Source organism: Lissotriton helveticus, chromosome 11, assembly GCF_964261635.1.
Source record: "Lissotriton helveticus chromosome 11, aLisHel1.1, whole genome shotgun sequence".
In the NCBI taxonomy this organism is placed as follows: Eukaryota; Metazoa; Chordata; class Amphibia; order Caudata; family Salamandridae; genus Lissotriton; species Lissotriton helveticus.
Window position 1 is genome coordinate 538,477,372 of NC_136072.1, and position 19,214 is coordinate 538,496,585.

The 19,214-nt window shown below is 43.6% G+C and overlaps 1 protein-coding gene across 3 annotated transcripts in view; it reads left to right on the forward strand.

Annotated features, from left to right (window-relative positions):
• The window catches only part of ANK1 (ankyrin 1), a 1,318,767-nt gene that overhangs the window by 717,504 nt on the left and 582,049 nt on the right, over positions 1-19,214 (forward strand). For all 3 annotated transcript variants that reach the window (XM_078666235.1, XM_078666236.1, XM_078666234.1), the window contains 2 exons: positions 1,451-1,549; positions 1,914-2,006. In XM_078666235.1, coding sequence (XP_078522361.1) covers positions 1,451-1,549; positions 1,914-2,006 — 192 coding nt within the window. The remainder of the gene's footprint in view (positions 1-1,450; positions 1,550-1,913; positions 2,007-19,214) is intronic.

A 19,214-nucleotide genomic window follows, 5' to 3' on the forward strand; every position in this document is an offset into this window, starting at 1 on the left:
TTATTGGCTATTGCTCCGGGATCCCGCACGTGGGCGGGACTATTCAGTGCTTATTACTTTGATGAGTAAACCCCTGGAAGAGAACTAGGATTACAGGTAAGTAACTTATCCTTACTCACATTTGTATAGTGTCAGCCACTATTTCCATGACACTGCAATTCATTCTCTACCTGGTCACCTGTTCTTACAGCACGGAGAAGTCAGTTTTCTCTGACGTTTGTTTATGTTTAATAGTGTAAGATTAGTGGACAGTATGATCAGTTTTTAGTTTAGAAGTAGCATGTGGATTAGTGTAAGGATATAAATTATGTTTGATCCTGGTGTCACTGTAGGTTTTTGTGTGCATCTGTGGGGGTGCCTAAGGATTCTCTGGATTTTCCTGCATTGGGCACTTGATCTATTGCTTGGCCATTTTGAGGCTTTCTCTAACAATGTAGCACAAACCTGTTAACTAATGATGCAGTCTGTGCACATAAGAGGGTGAAGTGCTAGGGACATATGTTAGCTGAGTGTTTCTATGGTCTGTGTTACCACATTGTGTGTCACAATGCTGTTGATTTGGCAGTGTTGTTGACATTTATATGCACTGATGTTCTAATGTGTATGGGGTGAAAGTGTGTTTTTTTCTGCAATGTAATCATCTATTAAATTCACAGTATAGCTACATCAACACTAAAACAAACCAAAACACTAGACCAACTCTTACTCTAGCCTTAGTCCTACACCTATTCTTAACATTAACCCTAACCTTTATGCTTTCACTCATCCTAACCCTGTGACTCGCCCCCAAACCCCTAACCATAAGCCTGTATCCTTATTCTGCATTGAAACTACATTTGACACTGAGCGTTCATGGAGATTTTCTGTCAACCTGTGCAATGCCTCAGGCTACTCTGCAGCTGGTACTGTGCATTGTGAGTCTTCAGCAGAGCACCAGCTGCGTAGCTGTCTGGCGGTCAAGGTCCTTTCCCAGCTTGTAGGTAGAGGCTCTTCCCCTCTGTGGCACACCGAGCACATTGTTGCGGTCTGGGCGTCAGTCTCTGTCATTTGGTTGCACACCCACCTAGCGCCTGGACGAGCAGGCTGTCACCCTATGGAGCACTGTCTTGTTCCGCAGGCTTGCAGTGATAAATGCTACCCTGGGGCACACTAAGGTCCATACAGCAGCTTAAAGGTACAAGGCGCTTTCATGCTGCGGCCCACCAAAAGCTCTGGTCCAGCGTGGAGGTGCTCCCTATTGGTTTGTATGTTTTTTCTCATCTATTGTCTTATGAGGCTCCTGAACACCACACCATCTCTATATTTTTCATTATTTTCCTTTCTCTCTCTTTCTATCCCTTTCTCTCACTCTCTCCTTTTCTCCCCTTCTCTTCCTCCCTCCCTGTCGGTACCCTGTCTTTCTCTATCTCTGTCGTCCTGCATCTGATGTCCTCTTTATATCTGTCCTCAGATGGGATACACCCCCCTGCACCAGGCCGCACAACAAGGACACACCGATGTGATCACTCTTCTGCTGAAGCATGGAGCTAATCCTAACGAGATCAGTTCGGTGAGTGTGTGATGCTGCCATCCTTGAACCCAACACCTCTTTTATCCTCCTCACAACATTCTATCCACTTGTCCTCAAACGTCCCCTCCTGGTCCCTTTATCACAGTTTCTCCTTTCTGTCTTCCACCACTGTAATCTCTCTCATGGAGCCCCTCTCCACTCCCCCCCTCACTTCTCCCCTTAATTTCTTTCTAGAATGTAGTTAGCTTTCTGCCCCTTCCTTCGCCCGCAACCTCATCTGCCTCTGTTTCTCTTCTGTTCTCCCTCAGGAAGGTGACCGGCCTCTCACTGGTCCGCCTCCCCTGTTCTCTCCCGTTTCTATTTCTCTTTTTTCACAGACTCCCTTCTTCTGTCTCCCCTATAGAACGGTACCACTGCATTGGCAATTGCCAAGCGACTTGGCTACATTTCAGTGACAGATGTGTTGAAAATCGTCACAGAGGAGTCCCATGTTGTGGTAAGTGGTGCTGCGACCTAGCAGCTCTTGCAATGGTTGTGGAGTTGTACATCTGCCCCTATATACACAGTACCACATTAGACACACAATTCACACACACAAACACTATTTCTCCACGCCACCTGCAAACAATATAAATTCACTAGACATGTACGCGCGACAATTTTCTTTCACTCATCCAGACAGACAGACCACACAAACAAGCCACTCTCATACACGCACACACCCTTCTATTTATCTCTTTCTAACGCGCACAGAGAGACAGGAAGCAATCACAGATGCAGAGATCTCTGTATCCTCACTGAATGTTAATAAATGACTATAGTAGATTGGCTCCTCTGCTACTCTGAAAGGTGAAATTATGGATTACACTTCTTTTTACACATAAATACAATGAATACCTCAGATTTATCATTTTTACTGCGGTTACAAATTTTCATCTTAAATTTTGCCTTTTAAATTTGTAAAATGTTAGCAGCCGAATTTTGATTCCGATTAACAGTTCTCACTTAAAAACGTTAATACATTTTAATATTACATGTAGAAGAAACTACAAGTAGAATTTGTGTGCCAATCTAGGCATTCACTTCTTATGCATTATTTATGTTCATTCTCAATGACAGCGCTGTATAGAAAATTATATCAAGCAACACTTAAAAACAATATTTAATGGAAGTGAAACAATTACCAGGGTTTCAGTATTGAATGAAGATAGCAAAGAGAAGGATGTACAATTTTACTACAACTAAAATGGACAGAGAACAGTGTTTTTTGTCGATGAAACTAAAATCCAATGAATGAAATGTCAAGAATGCATAAGGAGGAAAGAAATCCGGAAGTAGAGGCTATATGACTAAGACCAGTGGACGTGAGAAGAATATGATAGTGACTAGAGCAGAATTGTAGGTACAGCTAAAACCATAGATGCACTTGAAAACCTCTTAGGAAAAACAAGAAAACAATAGTGCAAACGCAGGCATTGATGCATCATCCACCAGAGAGGAAATACGACCTAGAGAAGCTACAATAAAAGATGTACATCAGAGTTGTGAATCGTTGTGTGGGTAAAATTAGAGGGGGATACCAATGTAAAATGAGAATTGTTTTAGCAATACCTGAAAGCAAGATTGCTGCATTTTGTTGCAAAGACATCAAGGGTGCATAATTTAAAGCCATTTACATAAATTATCCCAATTTGGAATGTTCTTTCTTTTATGAGGTTTCCCTCACGTAGACTTATCTTTTCCCCTTCTCCTTTCCCACTCAATTGTCTCTTCATTTTTTGTGTGTGTTTTCTGTGTCTCTCCTCTATGCTATCCATTCTTTTTAGTTCTCTTGACAACACCCCTGTCTACCAGAGCTTTTATCACTATATAAATAAATATATACTAATCTGATAGAGACTTCTAGCTGCAGATTCCTTACCTTTGAATTTCCCTGGGGTCAGGCTGTATCAGGAATCTTTTGCTGAACAATACCCCTTGCGCACGATGTCGGGTGGCTCCATTCGGCTCCCGTGACATCGTTAGCATCGGTTTTGATGTTGCAGTGCCTATATAGGCGCCACCCAGGCATTCGGACGTCAGTTCTTTTCTTTCCGCGTCAGTTAAGCGCCGATCCGGGAAAAGCTACCTCTCTGTTGCTTTTTGGCAGTTTTTTTCTTGACTTTTGTTGAAATTTTGGATTTTTCTGACTTTGTGTACGAGGGATGTCTTCAAAGAAGACAGGTTTTCAAGCGTTGCGGGACTTGATCCCACATGATGTTACCCATCCCCATCGGGTTTGTCTTTGGTGTCTCGAGTGCGACCACAATACGAAGTCGTGTTCGGTCTGTCGGACAATGGCCCTGAAGACCTTGAGAGAGCGGGCAATGAAGTTGCTCACGGCCCGGCAGTGAATACCTTCCAGCGAGACTCCGAGGATGTGACGGTCCCGATTGAAAAAGAGGAGGTCGCGGGATCGCTCCCGGAGCCCTAAGTCCTCTCCCTCTCATACGAGGTCCTCGGGACATTCGGGTAAGAGGCAGAAGAAGAAGTCCAAGCGGACTTCGTCTTCACCTCAAGTGGTGTCCGTCGCCGAGAGAGGTGAGGTGCACCAACGCTCTAGGCACGGTTCAGCGGAGCCGGAGCCAGTCAACTTCACGTCTCCCGCACCTTTTCCGGGAGGGGGAGCGACTCTCCCTCAAATAAAAAAGTTTTACAAGGTCATGCACCGTGTATTTGAGCGGAACGACCCCGCTGGTTGTGCCATTGTGACCTTCCCCGGCGTCGGATCCGAAGTCGGCGACGTCACTGATGCCTGTGAGTGGCACAAACCTCATCCTCATCCCAGACGACACGTAGCAGGAGCAACGTCATATCAATGCCGATTCCAACATTGACAGAATCCAGAGGTTCTATGTTGTTACCTGAGCACTTTGAAGATGTGCTAGGCTCAGGAGAGGTCTGGGGACCCTCTTGAAACCCAGGAAGTCTCTGAGGAGAATTTGGACTGATAAGGGGAACTTGGGGAGGCCAGTGTACTGGATACTTCCCAAGATACTGGCATGCTCTCTTCACCAACAGTGGTTACGGAGGAGGGGGAATCCTATGCCATGGTGGTTAAGTGGGCAGCTGAGGTCCTTGGACTGGAGCTGCCCTCGGTGCAGGTCAAGACTAATCTCCTAACTGAGGTGCTTCAACCTGGGGCTTTCACTTCTGAGCTCCTGTTACCCTTTCAATGAGGCGCTTACAGACGTCCTTCTAGGGACATGTCCAAACCTAGCACAAGGGCTCCCGTGAATGGTACGATTTCATGCCGCCATCGCCCAGCTCTGGGCGACCCAAAGTTCCTCAGCCAATACCTCACCCCAGAGAGTTTGGTGGTGCAGGTCTCTACGTCCCAAGGCGCATTCCCTTCCGCCACTCCTGATGGGAATCCAAGGCTTGTTTCAATTGGGCAGGTGTTGATTTCTTCCTTCAGCCTAGCATTGTGTATACCGTGTGCTTGTCGGGCCATTTCTCCCATTCCCTTTGGGAGACAGTTGCACAAGTGCTGCTACAAGTCCCAGAGGAGGCCCAGGCTGTTCTCTCCCACGCTGTCATGGATGGGAGAGGTGCAGCAAAATTCACCATTCTGTGTTGCCTAGATATGACCGATTTTCTAGGCAGATTGATTTCAACGATGGTGGCCTTGAGCCTGTCTGCGAACAACTGGCTTCTCGAGCGATGTCCATGCCAATTTGATGTAAATGCGCTTTGATGGAACCTGCCTTTTTGGGGAAAAGGCAGACTCAGCCCTGTTCAAGTTCAAGGACTCTCGAGATACAGACATATCCTTGGGCCTCTCCTCTATCCCCGTGGCCAGCCTTCCTTTCGTCCTTTTCTTGGCAGCGGAAAGGGTTTCCAGCCGCGTCAGCCCTATCCCAGCCACCGTCCTGCACAGACTGCCCAAGCCTTACGAGGACGTGGATGTGGTGCATTCCAATCTCGGAATGGAGGTCAGAAGTCGTCGACCACACTGCCCCCAGCAGTTGCTGCCTCCCAGCACTCCTAGGCCCATTCTGCCGGACCACACTACTCCAGCTTTATTTTACCAAAAGCACTAGGTAAATCTCTAAAAATGAAATACATTAATTTAGAAAGTACAGCAGCAGAATATTCCAAAGGTTTTACTGGGTTTTATAATAGAGCTCCACCATTATAGATAGGTTCAGATTCAGCTCATTGGTTTTGAAAATAAAAACACAGAAGTACATTGCATACACCAAAAGACATTACATTTTCCAAGGTCACGGAATAAGGAAAGGAAAAAGTACTAATCAGTATGACTGGTTGTTCTCTAGAATAACTTGTCAATAACCTTTGCAGTTACTAAATTCACCTATTTCCAGTGTAGCAGGCCTTACCGCCATAGTGTAATTATCAATGAATAGGTTCTGGCATCTACCAATATGCACAGAATTTATTATTTTCATTAAAGACATATTTTGCAAGATTCTTTTTACAGGTCAGCTGACCCTTGAAATTCAGGATCGTGGGCGGGGTAATAGCAAGTGGACTCAGTCTTAACTGTGCTTACTACTTCTGCAACCTGTTGTAATTGATGGCAAAGTGCAAATGCTTTTGTGCAAGTGGAAGTTTAATACAGATGCAAAGATTTAAGAAGACTTAGAGAACATAGGCGTATTTTGTAACCTTATAAATAGTATTACACTCTTAAACTGAAAAGAAAGATCTCTGACATAACTAAACTAGTAATTTCTTCTCTCACGTGACTAGTTGGCAAGGTGTGAATGCTTGTATGCAATGGAGAACTAAATAAATAAATAGAGTTTAGGAAGTAAAATAATAAGTGTCAAACAATGTGCAAGGAAGTATACAGATAGTGCAAATACTGTTGCGATGCATGCTGCAGGATGGGGAAGCGATATCCAATCTTAGTGAGAGGCTGGCCTTTTTTTAACCTCCCCAATATCAACTTTGAACCTGGTGGTATTGTGTCTGATTGGAGTGCTCTCTACTAAGTCCACTATGATGTTGAGGCAGTTACAGCTAGGTGTTCCTTCCACCAATCTGTATGGGCGAGTTTTTCAAGTAAAGTATCTGGATCGTGCAACAACAGAGAGCATACAGATGTAGCTGACATTTCCTTAAGCCAAGGGACAGGCCCTCTGGGGTAGTCTTTTTACATTGTTTGTTATCTTCCAACCTGCATAGTAATAATAATAATAATAATAATAATAATAATAATCTTTATTGCATGATTAATTAAAATCTTTGCAATTGGGCAATAAAAGCAGAAAAGAGAAGAGTACATGAATAAAGCCTTTAAAAAAGCAATAAAAAAAAAAAACATTTAGAAAAGTTAAAAAGGTGAAAGAAAAAGCATGCGGGTAGTACAGTACTATGCATTAGAGAAAAAGATCTTTCACGATCAGTTATGACTTTGGTTATCACAGGGAATAGTCTTGAAGAGCAGAAGCCATTCACAATAAGACAAATTCAATTACTAACCGCTGGGTTTAAGGCCGTGTTTACTAATTTCATAAAGCGCACTAGCCTACATGCTAGTTGGATGTCTTCTCCCTTAAAGCTCATCAACAGAGCTTGTCTGCGAGTTCGCACACGTCTCTGATTCCAAAACTGTGTTAGTAGGCTCTTTCGGATACTATCTAGAGCTTTACAATTACACAGCAGGTGCAGAACATCGTCCTTAGCATTTTTGCAAAGCCTACACTTGGGGTTGCAGTCCAGGCGCATCCAGGGGGCAAGATGTGGTTGGGATGGTATTACCCCCATCCTCAGCCGCAAAAAGTCTTCCTTCGCCTTCCTTGAAAAGCCGGTGCTAAGGTATAGCTGTGGTGAGGCGCTGATATAGCCTTGAATCACAAACCACCCATGAGACCTCTTGGTTAGTGATGTTTTGTCCTCTTCCAAGGAAATTGTTTTCACAGATTTATTGACAAGACGCTTGAAGCAGTTGTGAGTGCAACTCGAGTCCCAAAGATCTTTTAGCACAAGGGAATTTATGGCCGCTTGGAGGTAGACCATTGCAAGGGAGTCCTTGTTTGATTCCAATTCGTTCCAAAGATGGGCATTCAAAGAGTCTTTTTCCACATTCTTTACTTTGTGCCAGCATTTTACATATGCACCTTTGCGTGCTATTTGCTGCTTCTGTAGGCCAAAAGCGAGCCTTAGCTGTGCTGGGGAAGTGTATGGAGGAAGCGCGAATAAAATTCGCAATGTTTTACTGACCACGTTGTCTAAGATGGTCTCATCCTTCCCTCTCATACATTCACTGCCGTATGTAATTGACGGCAGCAATTTCGCACGAAATATGTCTAGCAAGGGGATTAAATTTGGGCCCGCTATTTTATTTTTGATGTTTTTTAATGCAATGGCCAATGAGATCCCTCTGTTCCTTATTGATGTTTGTTGTTGCTTAAAGGAGCCATTTGAGTCAAAAATTATGCCCAGATACTTATATTCTTGGACTATTTCCATTTTTTTGTCTTGGAGAGACCATTTGAAGGGAGGCCTTTTTGATTTTTGATTTAGTACCATCACCTTTGATTTTTCAATGTTTACGCTTAGCCCATTCTTTTCGGCAAATTTACTTGTGGTGTTAATGAGATGTTGCAGGCCTACTGGTATTTGACTGATTAGTAGCAGATCGTCTGCGTATAGTAGGTTGGACAGCGTAAAACCCCCTAACTTTGGGGCATGATGGTTACAGTTATCCAGATCTTTGGAGAGGTCGGACATAAAAAGGTTGAATAGGGTCGGTGCGAGAACGCACCCCTGTTTCAACCCTTTTGTGGTTGGAATTTCTTTTGACAGACAGTTGCCGGACCCCAGTTTTACTTGGATCCAGGTATCTGTATGCAGTACCATCAGAAGTTTCAGCAATTTGGGGTCAACTCCCCACATTGAGAGTTTTGCCCACGGTTTTCCTCCGTCAACGCTGTCAAATGCAGCGGAAAAATCGATGTAACACACAAATAGTTGTTTTTTGTGATTGATTATTGCATCTGTCATCAAGGAAAGTGCTAAAATATTTGTCGTGGTCCCCATATTTTTTTGGAAACCGGTTTGATTAATGGGGATTAATTTTTTGCGTGACACCCATGCAGTTAATTCTTCCAAGAGAAGCCCCGAAAAGTATTTAGCGTCTATATCTATAAGGGCTATGAGCCTATAGTTCTTTGCCTCGTTCTTATTGCCCTTTTTGAAAATTGGGGCAATTATTGAACCCCTCCAAGAAGATGGAAGTTGTTCGGCCCTCCAGATTTCTACAAAAAGAGGGAGCAATTGATTGGCCCAATAAGTTGGATCTTGCTTGTAAAGGATGGGTGGAATTCCATTTGGGCCTGGAGCTCCCTCCTTCCGGCCTTTCGCAATTCGACCCTTCAGCTGGATTGTTGAACCTGGGAAATTGGACTCCTCAATTAAGGGTTTTGAAGCCGTCTGTGTCGCTTGACAAGATTTAGGGCTTTGTTGGTTTCTGCATGGGCCTTCATCGTTAAAGTGACTAAACAGAAAGTTTGCCCAGGTGTCCTCAGTTATGTAAGAGTTCACACCATGGGCATTCGGATTCTCTATTTTATTGATGGTTTTCCAAAATCTTGCGCTGTTGTTGTTTTTTGAGTCATAGAGCAGTTTCGCCCAGATTTGTTCAGTGGACTCTTGCCTGATTCGCCACAGGATTTTGTTCTTTTGGCACTTTAATGCTCTCAGTTTGGTGATTAGGTCGTTATCACTCCCGGCTTTCCGCAGCTCGCGGAGTGTTCTGTTTATGGCCGTTTTTATTGCCCCTAAATCGGGAGATAACCGAGTCTGAGGGTGTTTTTTTGAGTCGTTGATGGGCCGTACTGATGTTTTTTGGCCTATCTGTACATCAATTTCTTGAGGCAATTTAGACTTGAAATTCAAGAGAGCAAAAGATTTCAAGAAAGACTCCCAGGCGGTAATGTTACCTACATTCAGATCTGCAGCACTTTCCCAGCGCATCTTCGCATCTTTCGCTAATCGCTCCGGGTCGCTGATGTTACACTTGATTCTTTTACATTTTGTAGTTGCCGATAGCTTTGGGCCATTGGTGGGAAATGTCAGAGCTGTTCCTTGAGCCCGTAGTGTCAGTTCTTGCGGGAGATGGTCACTGCAGTCAAATGTGCCAATTCTAAAGGCTTGTACTAATGTGAACATTGAAAAAGATAGGAAGGTGTAGTCGATCGCCGAGCTGGCCATGGTGTTGTGGAAAGTTGCCGCCTGGGGTCTGTCCCCCAGGGACCGGCCATTTATCGAAATGAGGCCCAGGTTTGATAAATCTTCCATTAACCTTTTTGATAGGTTCGTCGAAATGCCCCATGGACATACTTCCAGTGGGGGAATCCCCCTGACAAGCAGATGATCTTCCGTTAGCGGATTCTTCCCAGATGACTTCGAAAGGAACATGTTAAAGTCTCCTGAGACAATAATGTTCGCATTTTTCGCTTCCGTTATTAGTTTAGTCAATTCTGTCACTAGATGTTTAGCCCCGCTTTTTTTGCCTTTTGGGTGTAAATAAGTGTTCACCAGGATTAATTCCTGCTTGGTGGTTCCCGGTGTTGATATTTCCAGCTGGACTGCAATGATCCCGTTTTCAATCCCTGAAGTATTTTTATTAAGGAGTTCATTTGCGTGGTTTATTGTTTGTATCGAGGTGTATATGGTTAAGCCGCCTTTCTCGTGACCAAATTTTGAGGTTCTCTTTGCTGGGAGGTAGAATGTTTTATACCCCTGAAGATGGAATGGTTCTGCTAACCAGGTTTCCTGCAACAAAATTGTCATACTGCTGAAAGTATGACAGTAAGTCTTTGTTAAGGGTCTTTGCTCCTAGTCCATTTATGTTCCAGGAACATAGTTTTAGTGGTGGCCTTGTATTTGGGGAGGAGCTGTTTCTTTCGTTAAATTGTCATTGGTCATGCTGTCTGGTGTTGATTGTTTTAGCGATCCAATCCCATTCTTGATGTGGGATTCTGTTTTTTTGCTGGAAGGATGCACCGGCCTTTCTTTCGATTGAGGTTCCACGTGCTCCTCTTAGTATAGATTTTTGAGTGTCCCCAGCTGGGGTTTACTCAGGGTCGATATAATCTTTTCTTGGGGCTTACGGAGTAGAGGAGCCGGGTAGCCGGGGATGAGATATGTTTTGATTCGAATCCCCCATTCTTCAATTGTTTTTCTTCTTTTAGAATTTTCTTCCCCTGTTCTCCTGTGTTCCAGATTGTTTTTGTTGCATAGATGTATGATACTACCACCAGAAAGCTATCATTCAAGTCTGGTCTGTAGCAGCACATTAACACCTCTCTGCAGTGTTGTATGCTGTTTTTAAGAACAAGGCACATATTTAATATTTCTGGACATTCAGTGTTCTTTCAAATTGCAACATAAAATCAGTTACTGTTTCAAAGACGTCCGGTGAGCAACTGCATTGGTTCAAAGTACTAGAAGGAGCCTTTGACAATGTTTTGGCATGAGACGATGCTTGGTGGCTTTCAATTATAAACTTGATTTAGACATCTCTTTTTCCATCAGGAAATAGTAACTTTAAGTATGGCTCAAAACAGGGATATGATTTTATATTTAGAATGAATGAAGAGTGCTTTATTTGGCTTCTTTCTTCCTTAATGTAAGGGCCCAGAATTGCATTTTAATCATCTGAGACACCGCTTTTATCATTAGCACAGGGGTGGTCCAAAGGTCCTAGCACCCAATTGCAACTAGCATCTTTGCTAGATACCTGAACTCAGTTGCAATTGCAGCATTTGTGGGGTTGCTGGTGGGACCATGATGGATTTATTGCCAGATGCAGTATATTCTCTCCCCCTGGAAAGCAATTTCAACTGGAATGGATCTCTGTAACCTGTTAACACTCTTTTGACTTCCATATGGATTGTACACGATTTATCACGCAGAAGGCCTGAGTTGGTGCTGACAAATGAAGTATGTACTTCAGCTGGCAGCCTCTGTGGGATATCTAATCTTAGGAGTTTGGCTTTGCCGAGGTCTATAGCAAGTGGAGGTGTTATTGAGTCGTTTCCTTGCAATATTTGAATCATAGTAGACCGGTTTAATTTTTCCACTTCTGCTTTGATCCCCTTCTTGTCTGCGTCTGGGCCAGCTTTTTGTTATATTATGTGGAATTGTGAAGTGCACTATCACTGCAAGGGTATCCTAGTAATATTTAGTGTTTATGATAGGTAGAAGCCTATAGTTTTTCCATATAAGGAAATTTGGCTTTGTTATTGCTGTTTTGCTACCTTTGATGCTGGGGGAAGGAGCACACTCAGGAGCTATTTATCTGGGGTTACAGTTTAGGGTGCCCAGCTCACATGGTGTACTCTGGGGGCTACCAACCCTTTTTTTTGCTAGATTTCTCTTGCAGTTTACTAGAATAGAGTTCATTACTTTTGGTACCTTAGAATTGTATGATAGGTGATCGCTACGTATCTATTTTGTTCTGTTGGTAGTTTGCGTTTATTTGTTATGTCTTCTTTTATGTCTGTATACCTTCTACCAGTGGTACCTTTCTGTTATTAGTGTTTACTATGGATGTTGAAGATTCTCTTAACACTTGCGATGCGCCATCCAATTAATCGTCTGTGCTGAAAATGCTCCTGCTTTGATGTCAAGTGTTCTGAACATAGCTTTCATGATTCCCAGAATTGGTTGTATAGGTGGTGTTTTGAGTTCTTTAGAAGTTCGAATTATCGTTTTGTCAACCTCTGTAGAAAAGTTTAGCCTGGCAGGGTTCATTACTAGGCTGTCTGGTTTTGTGTATGGGATTCAGTGACATGACTGGGTCATTGTGTGAATCATTGCCCTTAAAATCATCATCAAGAGTAATACGCAATCCTCAACATTGCTCTATTTGAGTCAAGTTTGTTGCATGGCATTTTGTAAAGAAAAGAAAAGAGGACAGTTCTCCGTTTGGGGATTTGACCGGACTATTTACTGAGATGTATTGATTGCATAGTGACACAGTGATGATGTTGGGTGTTGTGATGTATTTCAGCTGATACCATTTTGCTTGATTTACTTGGGTTCTTTGTTGACCTTCTGTGGGCACCATTTTCATGTGGACCGCTAAAGAAATTTCTACTTTCCCTTATGTAGGGACATGTTTCTGTCGGCAGAGGAGTCAATTGATTTGGAAGGAGGAGAGGGCCTGATTGGTCATGTGATCATATTGCTTAGGTGCAGGGTTTGTCGCCTAATGACCATAATAGTTCATTATTGTATTAATTATTCAAGGATTTCTCAGAGATGTGGGTGTAGTAATTGAGATTGAATATTATGTCTTCCATTTCACAGAGAAGGATATGAGTTCTTCTGTGGGTCATCAATACATAATTGTCCTGGATTGACGTGAGTGGACATTGAACGTGCGATGCAAGGAATTACGGTGCTAGAGCTGCATGGCAATTACTGTGTTAGAACTGCATGGCTTAGCACTGCAGTCTTCCTTTGTAGTATTGTAATTGCATCTTCTGTTGAAAGTTCCTACAGGAGTTTTACCTCGTTCGTCATTGGGCAATTAGGTTATTTCATTAGTTTCTTTTGTTAGGCCCTCCTAGTTGTTTTTCCTATTACTTGTTGTGGCTCTAGTTGCAATCAAGATCTTAACAGGTGAATGCTACACTGCGACACTTTGAATGTATCAACTGCTTTTTCCAAGACAAGCTGCTTGTTCCCACTTTATAACACAGCGCAGATGGGTGAGTTTGCCCCCAATATCGTGGCTCCAGATACTCCAGATGAGTAGTCTCCTGATACTGAGGCTACCAGTATGGAACCTTCTGGGCCCCTACAAGCCGCACCAGAGCCAATTCATCCTATAGGCTGCCAACACCCGAGCCACCAGTTCTATCCACCATCGTGCTAGCACGCCACCTCTGGCCAGCCGTTTTCAACCTTGTGACACTACCTCCCCAGTAATTAGCTGCGAGTATGATGGTTGTAATTGTTACAATACGGCTATGTTTGCTTATCGTACACCACTACTACTAGGCCCTTCTAGTGATTTAGCTTTTGGCTGGATGTACGATGCAATAGGGCAGCAAGATGATGTGGCAAAAAATGCGAGCAAACAATGAAGAGTGCAAAGATTACTTCTAATGGGAGGCCCTTTGCTTTGATTCTTAATCTGCTTCAGGCAGCCTCCGCCATAGTATGGCACAGTCTGTTGGCTGTTGCTTCCCGCCTACTGCCTCCCGACTGACCTGCTTTGGCCTACGGTGTCCCAATGTCTAATACCTTCGTCCGGGTAGCTTCTGGAAACTTCTGGCTGCAGTCGAGGCCCATAACACCTGTCTGGTGGTACTTCAACGCTGTACGAGAATGTGTTTTTTCTGGATGTGGCCTTGTTGCTCACCGCTGTCACTCCTGGTTCTATGCTTTTCGCCTCCTCTGACACTCGAACACTTTCCAGATGCAACCAGAAGAATATTTTGATATGTGTGCTACTCTTCTGCTCTCCATAACACCTCACTATCTTTGTCCCAGTCTTTGTCTTGACAGTTAAAAAAAACATCGAAAATAACAGCTAACAGTGACCCTTTCCCCCAATGTATCCCTCTTTTAAACACATATGTTCCATTTTCATGTATTAATTTAAAATCTGCTAATGTGGTTTTATATCGGTTCTTATTAGATACGTGCGCTATATAAGTCGCAATACATTTACATACATTTACAAATCAGTGAGTTTATTATATTAGTACATGGTAAGGCTACTGAACCCATAGTTCTGCTCACAGTAATCTTGTTAAAATATCTAAAGGTATACACCAGGCTGAGATCACAAGTTAAATTGTTCAAACTTGTTTTTGTTTTGTCATGTAAGTGGCATGTGCAATGTCCTGACTTTCCTATACAAAAAAATCAGTGTACGTAAATGTCATACATGACATTTCTGCATGGTTGTCATCCTTCACATTAAAGGAATATTTTTAACATGTTCTATGTGTCCTTTAATCATGATGACCTACTAATAAATTGAAATTCTATAATTTCCCACACTCTCCCGTCACCCTGCAGTATCAAAACATTCCAGCCACTGAACAAATCGGACAGTTGCCCCATTTAGTTTGCCTTCAAATAAATTACCATCAAATGTATTCTAAACAAATTAAATCCCCAATCATCATAGATGCAGTCATCATTCACCTAAAAGTGCCTAGAATTCCTCCAAACCATCACATCATATGATAAGAAATTCTTCTGGAATAAGATACTTTTAATTGGAAAATTCAGCATCTGGCTCTTTGGCCCTCAACATTCTTTCATCACAACAGACACTTCAAAAACAAGTGGTTCTCCTTTCATCATACCAAACCTACTCATCCCTGAGATCACTCACTTAGCCTCAACTTCACCGAAGACAATGTTAGTCTCTGGGAGCACCCTTCACCTGACAGCTTTTGACCAACCCCATCACGAAGTGCACTCTGTAGCCCAACATATGTGTAAACCTTGGTGAATGTTCTTCGAGAACTCCTTCAATGAATTCTGCAGCTGACAAGAGTGAAAACTCAAAATAATGTATTTCTGCTTAATCATTTCCATTCAGTGAACATAGTCTTGGACACAATTACCCCTCCATAGAAAGGAAAACGATACCAGACAATCATCTAAAGATTGGAGGTCTTATTCAGAGTTTGGAAAACAGGTTCTCCAGTATTGGGGTGTCTTTCATAGATTCACATGCTTGAATATTCCCCGTCGTCGGAGTGGGAGCCCCACGGTAAATAAAATAGCAATAATATACTAAATATATATAAACATATATACATATATATATATAATCACAAGAAAAACCTGAAATATGTATTAGAAAAAGGCATAACCTGCCTACCCATAATTCTATATAGGAATGCATGGGATAGGAAAAAACCATATGCAGCCTATCCTTGTCATTATGTTGGTCCAAACTGCAGCCAATCAGGCGACAGCAACCCTCTAGAACCTTCTCCTCAGAGCTCAGCACCTCAGATTTTCTACCGCACGTCGTGTGTAAGGGAGTCTCCCTGAGCTCTTCTCAGTTTTCTCTTCTATTCAGGTTTTTCCTGTTTCTACAACATGTCTACAAGTAAGAAGTCTCTTTTCAGAGCTTGTTCATCCTGTGGAAAGCTAAGACTTTTTTCTGAGGATCCACACAGTAAGTGTATTTACTGTCTTTACCCGGACCATGAGGTGGGGAGCTGTAAGTTCTGTAGAACATTCTCCACAAAAACTTTAAAGGATAGGGAAGGCCGTTTACTCCACTGGCTTCAGAGACTGAAAGATAAAGATAATGTACTTTCTGATGCTGAAAGTCTTATTTCTGGCCATTCCCAAGCAGCCTCCAAGCGTGGTAGTGTGCAGGAGTTGCCTTCTCCATTTCTAAAAAAGAAGAGGATGTCACTTTCCTTCGCCCCTGCGGTGTCTTCACCACTTCCTACCACTTCTGGGCCCACGAGACCTGGCTCTCAGGCTCCTGCTGCATCTTCCTCAAGTTTTTCTGTGAAGAAAACTGATTTTCCGTCGACGACGGTGTCGTCTACAGTTCTCTTCCAGGGGATACTCATTAATAGTCATAAGCACTGAATTATCTCCGCCCATGAGCGGGAACCCGGAACACATAACAATATACATATATATGTGTAAATATATAAAAAAGTACATAGTACTAACTAATTATACACATATACATGTATCATAACCATAATATGCAGCCTAACATATATACATAGGCTAATAAAGCCACAATTACACATGTTCTGAAGCCTGAAAATATGCTATATATAAATGCAATAAACAGGCATGAGCCTAAAATGCATTACATAACCATGAAAAAACTTTTATTTTCATCAAAGAACCTGTTGTAAACAGTTATTAGCCTAAAAGGCTGCATATGAAAATTTGTCTGTGTACAGAAAATCAGACTGGCACCCTGCCTTTAAGGCCCCAGAGAATCTGCACACTTTGCGTTTAAGGCCTCTAGGAGAACTCTGTTCCCATCATGCACCACAGGTGACAGTTAGGTCAGTTCTTTTTTCCGGCTTGTTCTGTGAGGAACCTGGAACATGAGCTCTGCTCATTTGTAGTATTTTCTGTCAGAAGTTGGATTTTTCTTGACATTTTTTGACAAATAGTACTTTGGTGGTGTTTCTTACCTTTTTTCTGACTAAACTGTTGTAAATTTTTTAGTCAGTATGCCACCTTTATTTTATAAATGTCCTTCCTGTGGGAAGAAAATGGCAAAAACTGATCCACACTCTGTTTGTGTGGTGTGTCTTCCTGATACTCATAAGGTGGAAGATTGTTATCATTGCCTCAACCTTTCTAGTAGGACTTTAAAAGAAAGAGAGAAAATGAGGCTTCTGGGCCTTCTGGAGAGAGAGAATCGTGGTGAGAAGAGTTCTAAGGTTTTCTTATCGACTTCTAAGCCACCTTCTCAGCCTAAACGTCGAAGATCAGCGTCTCCGGAAGGTAAAACGAAGAAAAATCGACTCCAGGAAGCTTTTCCTGCGAAAAAGAGGCGTTCGACGTCGAGATCCAGATCGCCGCCAGCATTGTCGGCGTCGAAGAGGACTCCGTCGACGTCGAAGAGGCCTCCGTCGACGTCGAAGACTTCGCCGGTGAGGCAGAATACAGCGTCTCGACCTCCGCCGTTGAGATCTTTATCGACGTCGAGACATCTGGTGTCGATTGCAGTAAGGACAACGTCGGGGGTTCAACGCTCGACGTCGAAGGATGGTGAGAGAGCGACGTCGAAGGAGAAGATGCGTTCGACGTCGAAGGATCATGGGTCGACATCGAAGAGTAAAGTGTCGACGTCGAAGGATCATATGTCGACATCGAAGAGTAAAGTGTCGACGTCGAAGGAGATTCATACATCGTCGTCGAGGAAGAGATCGACGTCGAGAGGAAGATCGAAGGATTCGACGTCGAGGTCTAAGAAGAGGAGGTCAAAGTCTCCATCGCGACGTAGATCGGCGTCGAAGCATGCTTCGGGCGCGAAGCATGGAATGTCTAGGTCTAGGTGGAATGTCTAGGTCTCCCCCACCTGTGCACAGGTCGGCGTTGAGACTGTCACGATCAGCCTCTCGGACTCTTTGTCGAGGTCAGACATAAGTCCTGAGCCTAGAGTGGTTTCTTCACCGCAGGATCAACAAAAAGATGCGGTGGGACAAGAGACAGTGCATCAGGATTCTTCTATGGTGGCTCAGTCGGGCTCTACCTCAGGCCAGGCAGATGATAGACAATTGGTGCCCAGTCAGCGGACTCCATCTAGCTCAGTGGTATCTGAGCACAGTGTAGTCTCCGGAGCTTCCAAGTCTTCAGCAGACCTGAATATTGTGCAGGTGTCACCTGAAGCTTCACCTGAGCGTGTAGGTCGGCCTATCAACTTGTCACCGAGATGGCTGGAAAGTCTTCGGCATTGGAAGATGCGTCCATTATTGGGTGACAGAGCTCCGGTTCCTCGGACGGAGCTGCAAAGAAGATCACGTTCGAGATCATTGGAAAGAGAGAAATCTCGATCAAGGGAGCGAAGGAGGCAGCGATCTGCAACTCCTCAAGAGAAGCGTAGGACTCCTGCTCCATCTCCTAAGTCTGTAGAAGGACGGAAATCTCGTTCAAGGGAGCGAAGGAGGCAGCGATCTGCAACTCCTCAAGAGAGGCGTAGAACTCCTTCTCCGTCTTCTAAGTCGTCTTCGTCTTCTACAAGATCTTCATATAGAGACTATTCTCCCACAATATCATCTACTCCTCCGTCCAGAGTGTCTCCAGTGGATGATTTGGGCACATTTAATGATGTGTTATGTCGTGGGGCGAATAAGTTCAAGATCAAGATGGCAGTTCCTCAAATAGCAACGTCAGTCATCTTTGAAACCCTACATCACAAGACGACTGGTAGGCCTCTTCTGCCGTTAGTGCCCGGGTTGATAGAACCAGCGATGAAAACTTTCTTAACTCCGGCCACAGTGGGTTCAGGACCTTCTAGGATTGCAAAGAAGTACAAGGCTCCAGAGGAAGATCCTTTATTTTTGCGTTCTGACCCACCTCCAGACTCTCTTATTGTGGCGGCAGTCAGAAAAGCACATTCGGCAACATCTACCTCTTCTGCTCCTCCAGAGAAGGATAGTAAGAGTATGGATTCCTTGGGGAGACGAATGTGCAACACCTCAGGTTCGGTCATGAGAGTGGCCAGTGTGTCAGCCTTATTGGGCCGCTATGATCGTCTGCTGTGGGACTCAGTTTCTCGTTTTGCAGAAAAACTCCCTAAGGAGGATCAGAAAGACTTCCTGGAAATAGTGGAAGAAGGAGGATTGGTGGCTAATCAAAGCATTAGTGCAGCTGCTGATGCGGCGGATCTGTCAGCTCATGGTTATGCACATGGTGTTTGTGCTAGACGTACAGCTTGGCTTCGCCTTACGGGTCTAAAACCTGAGGCTCAGAGAAAGATGGTAAATCTACCTTTTAATGGTTCGACTCTGTTTGGATCTCACGCCGATGACGAGATGTCTAAAATGAAAGTGGGGTTAGACACTCTTAAGGCCGTTGGTCTTGAAAAGAAAAAAGAGTTTAAGCGTCGAGGTAATTTTCGTCCCTATGACAAAAGATCTTTTCAGCAGAGGGGCCAACAGACGAATTGGTCCTCGCAAAATCAAGGCCAGAGTCAACAGAGATCGCAATTCCAGCAGAG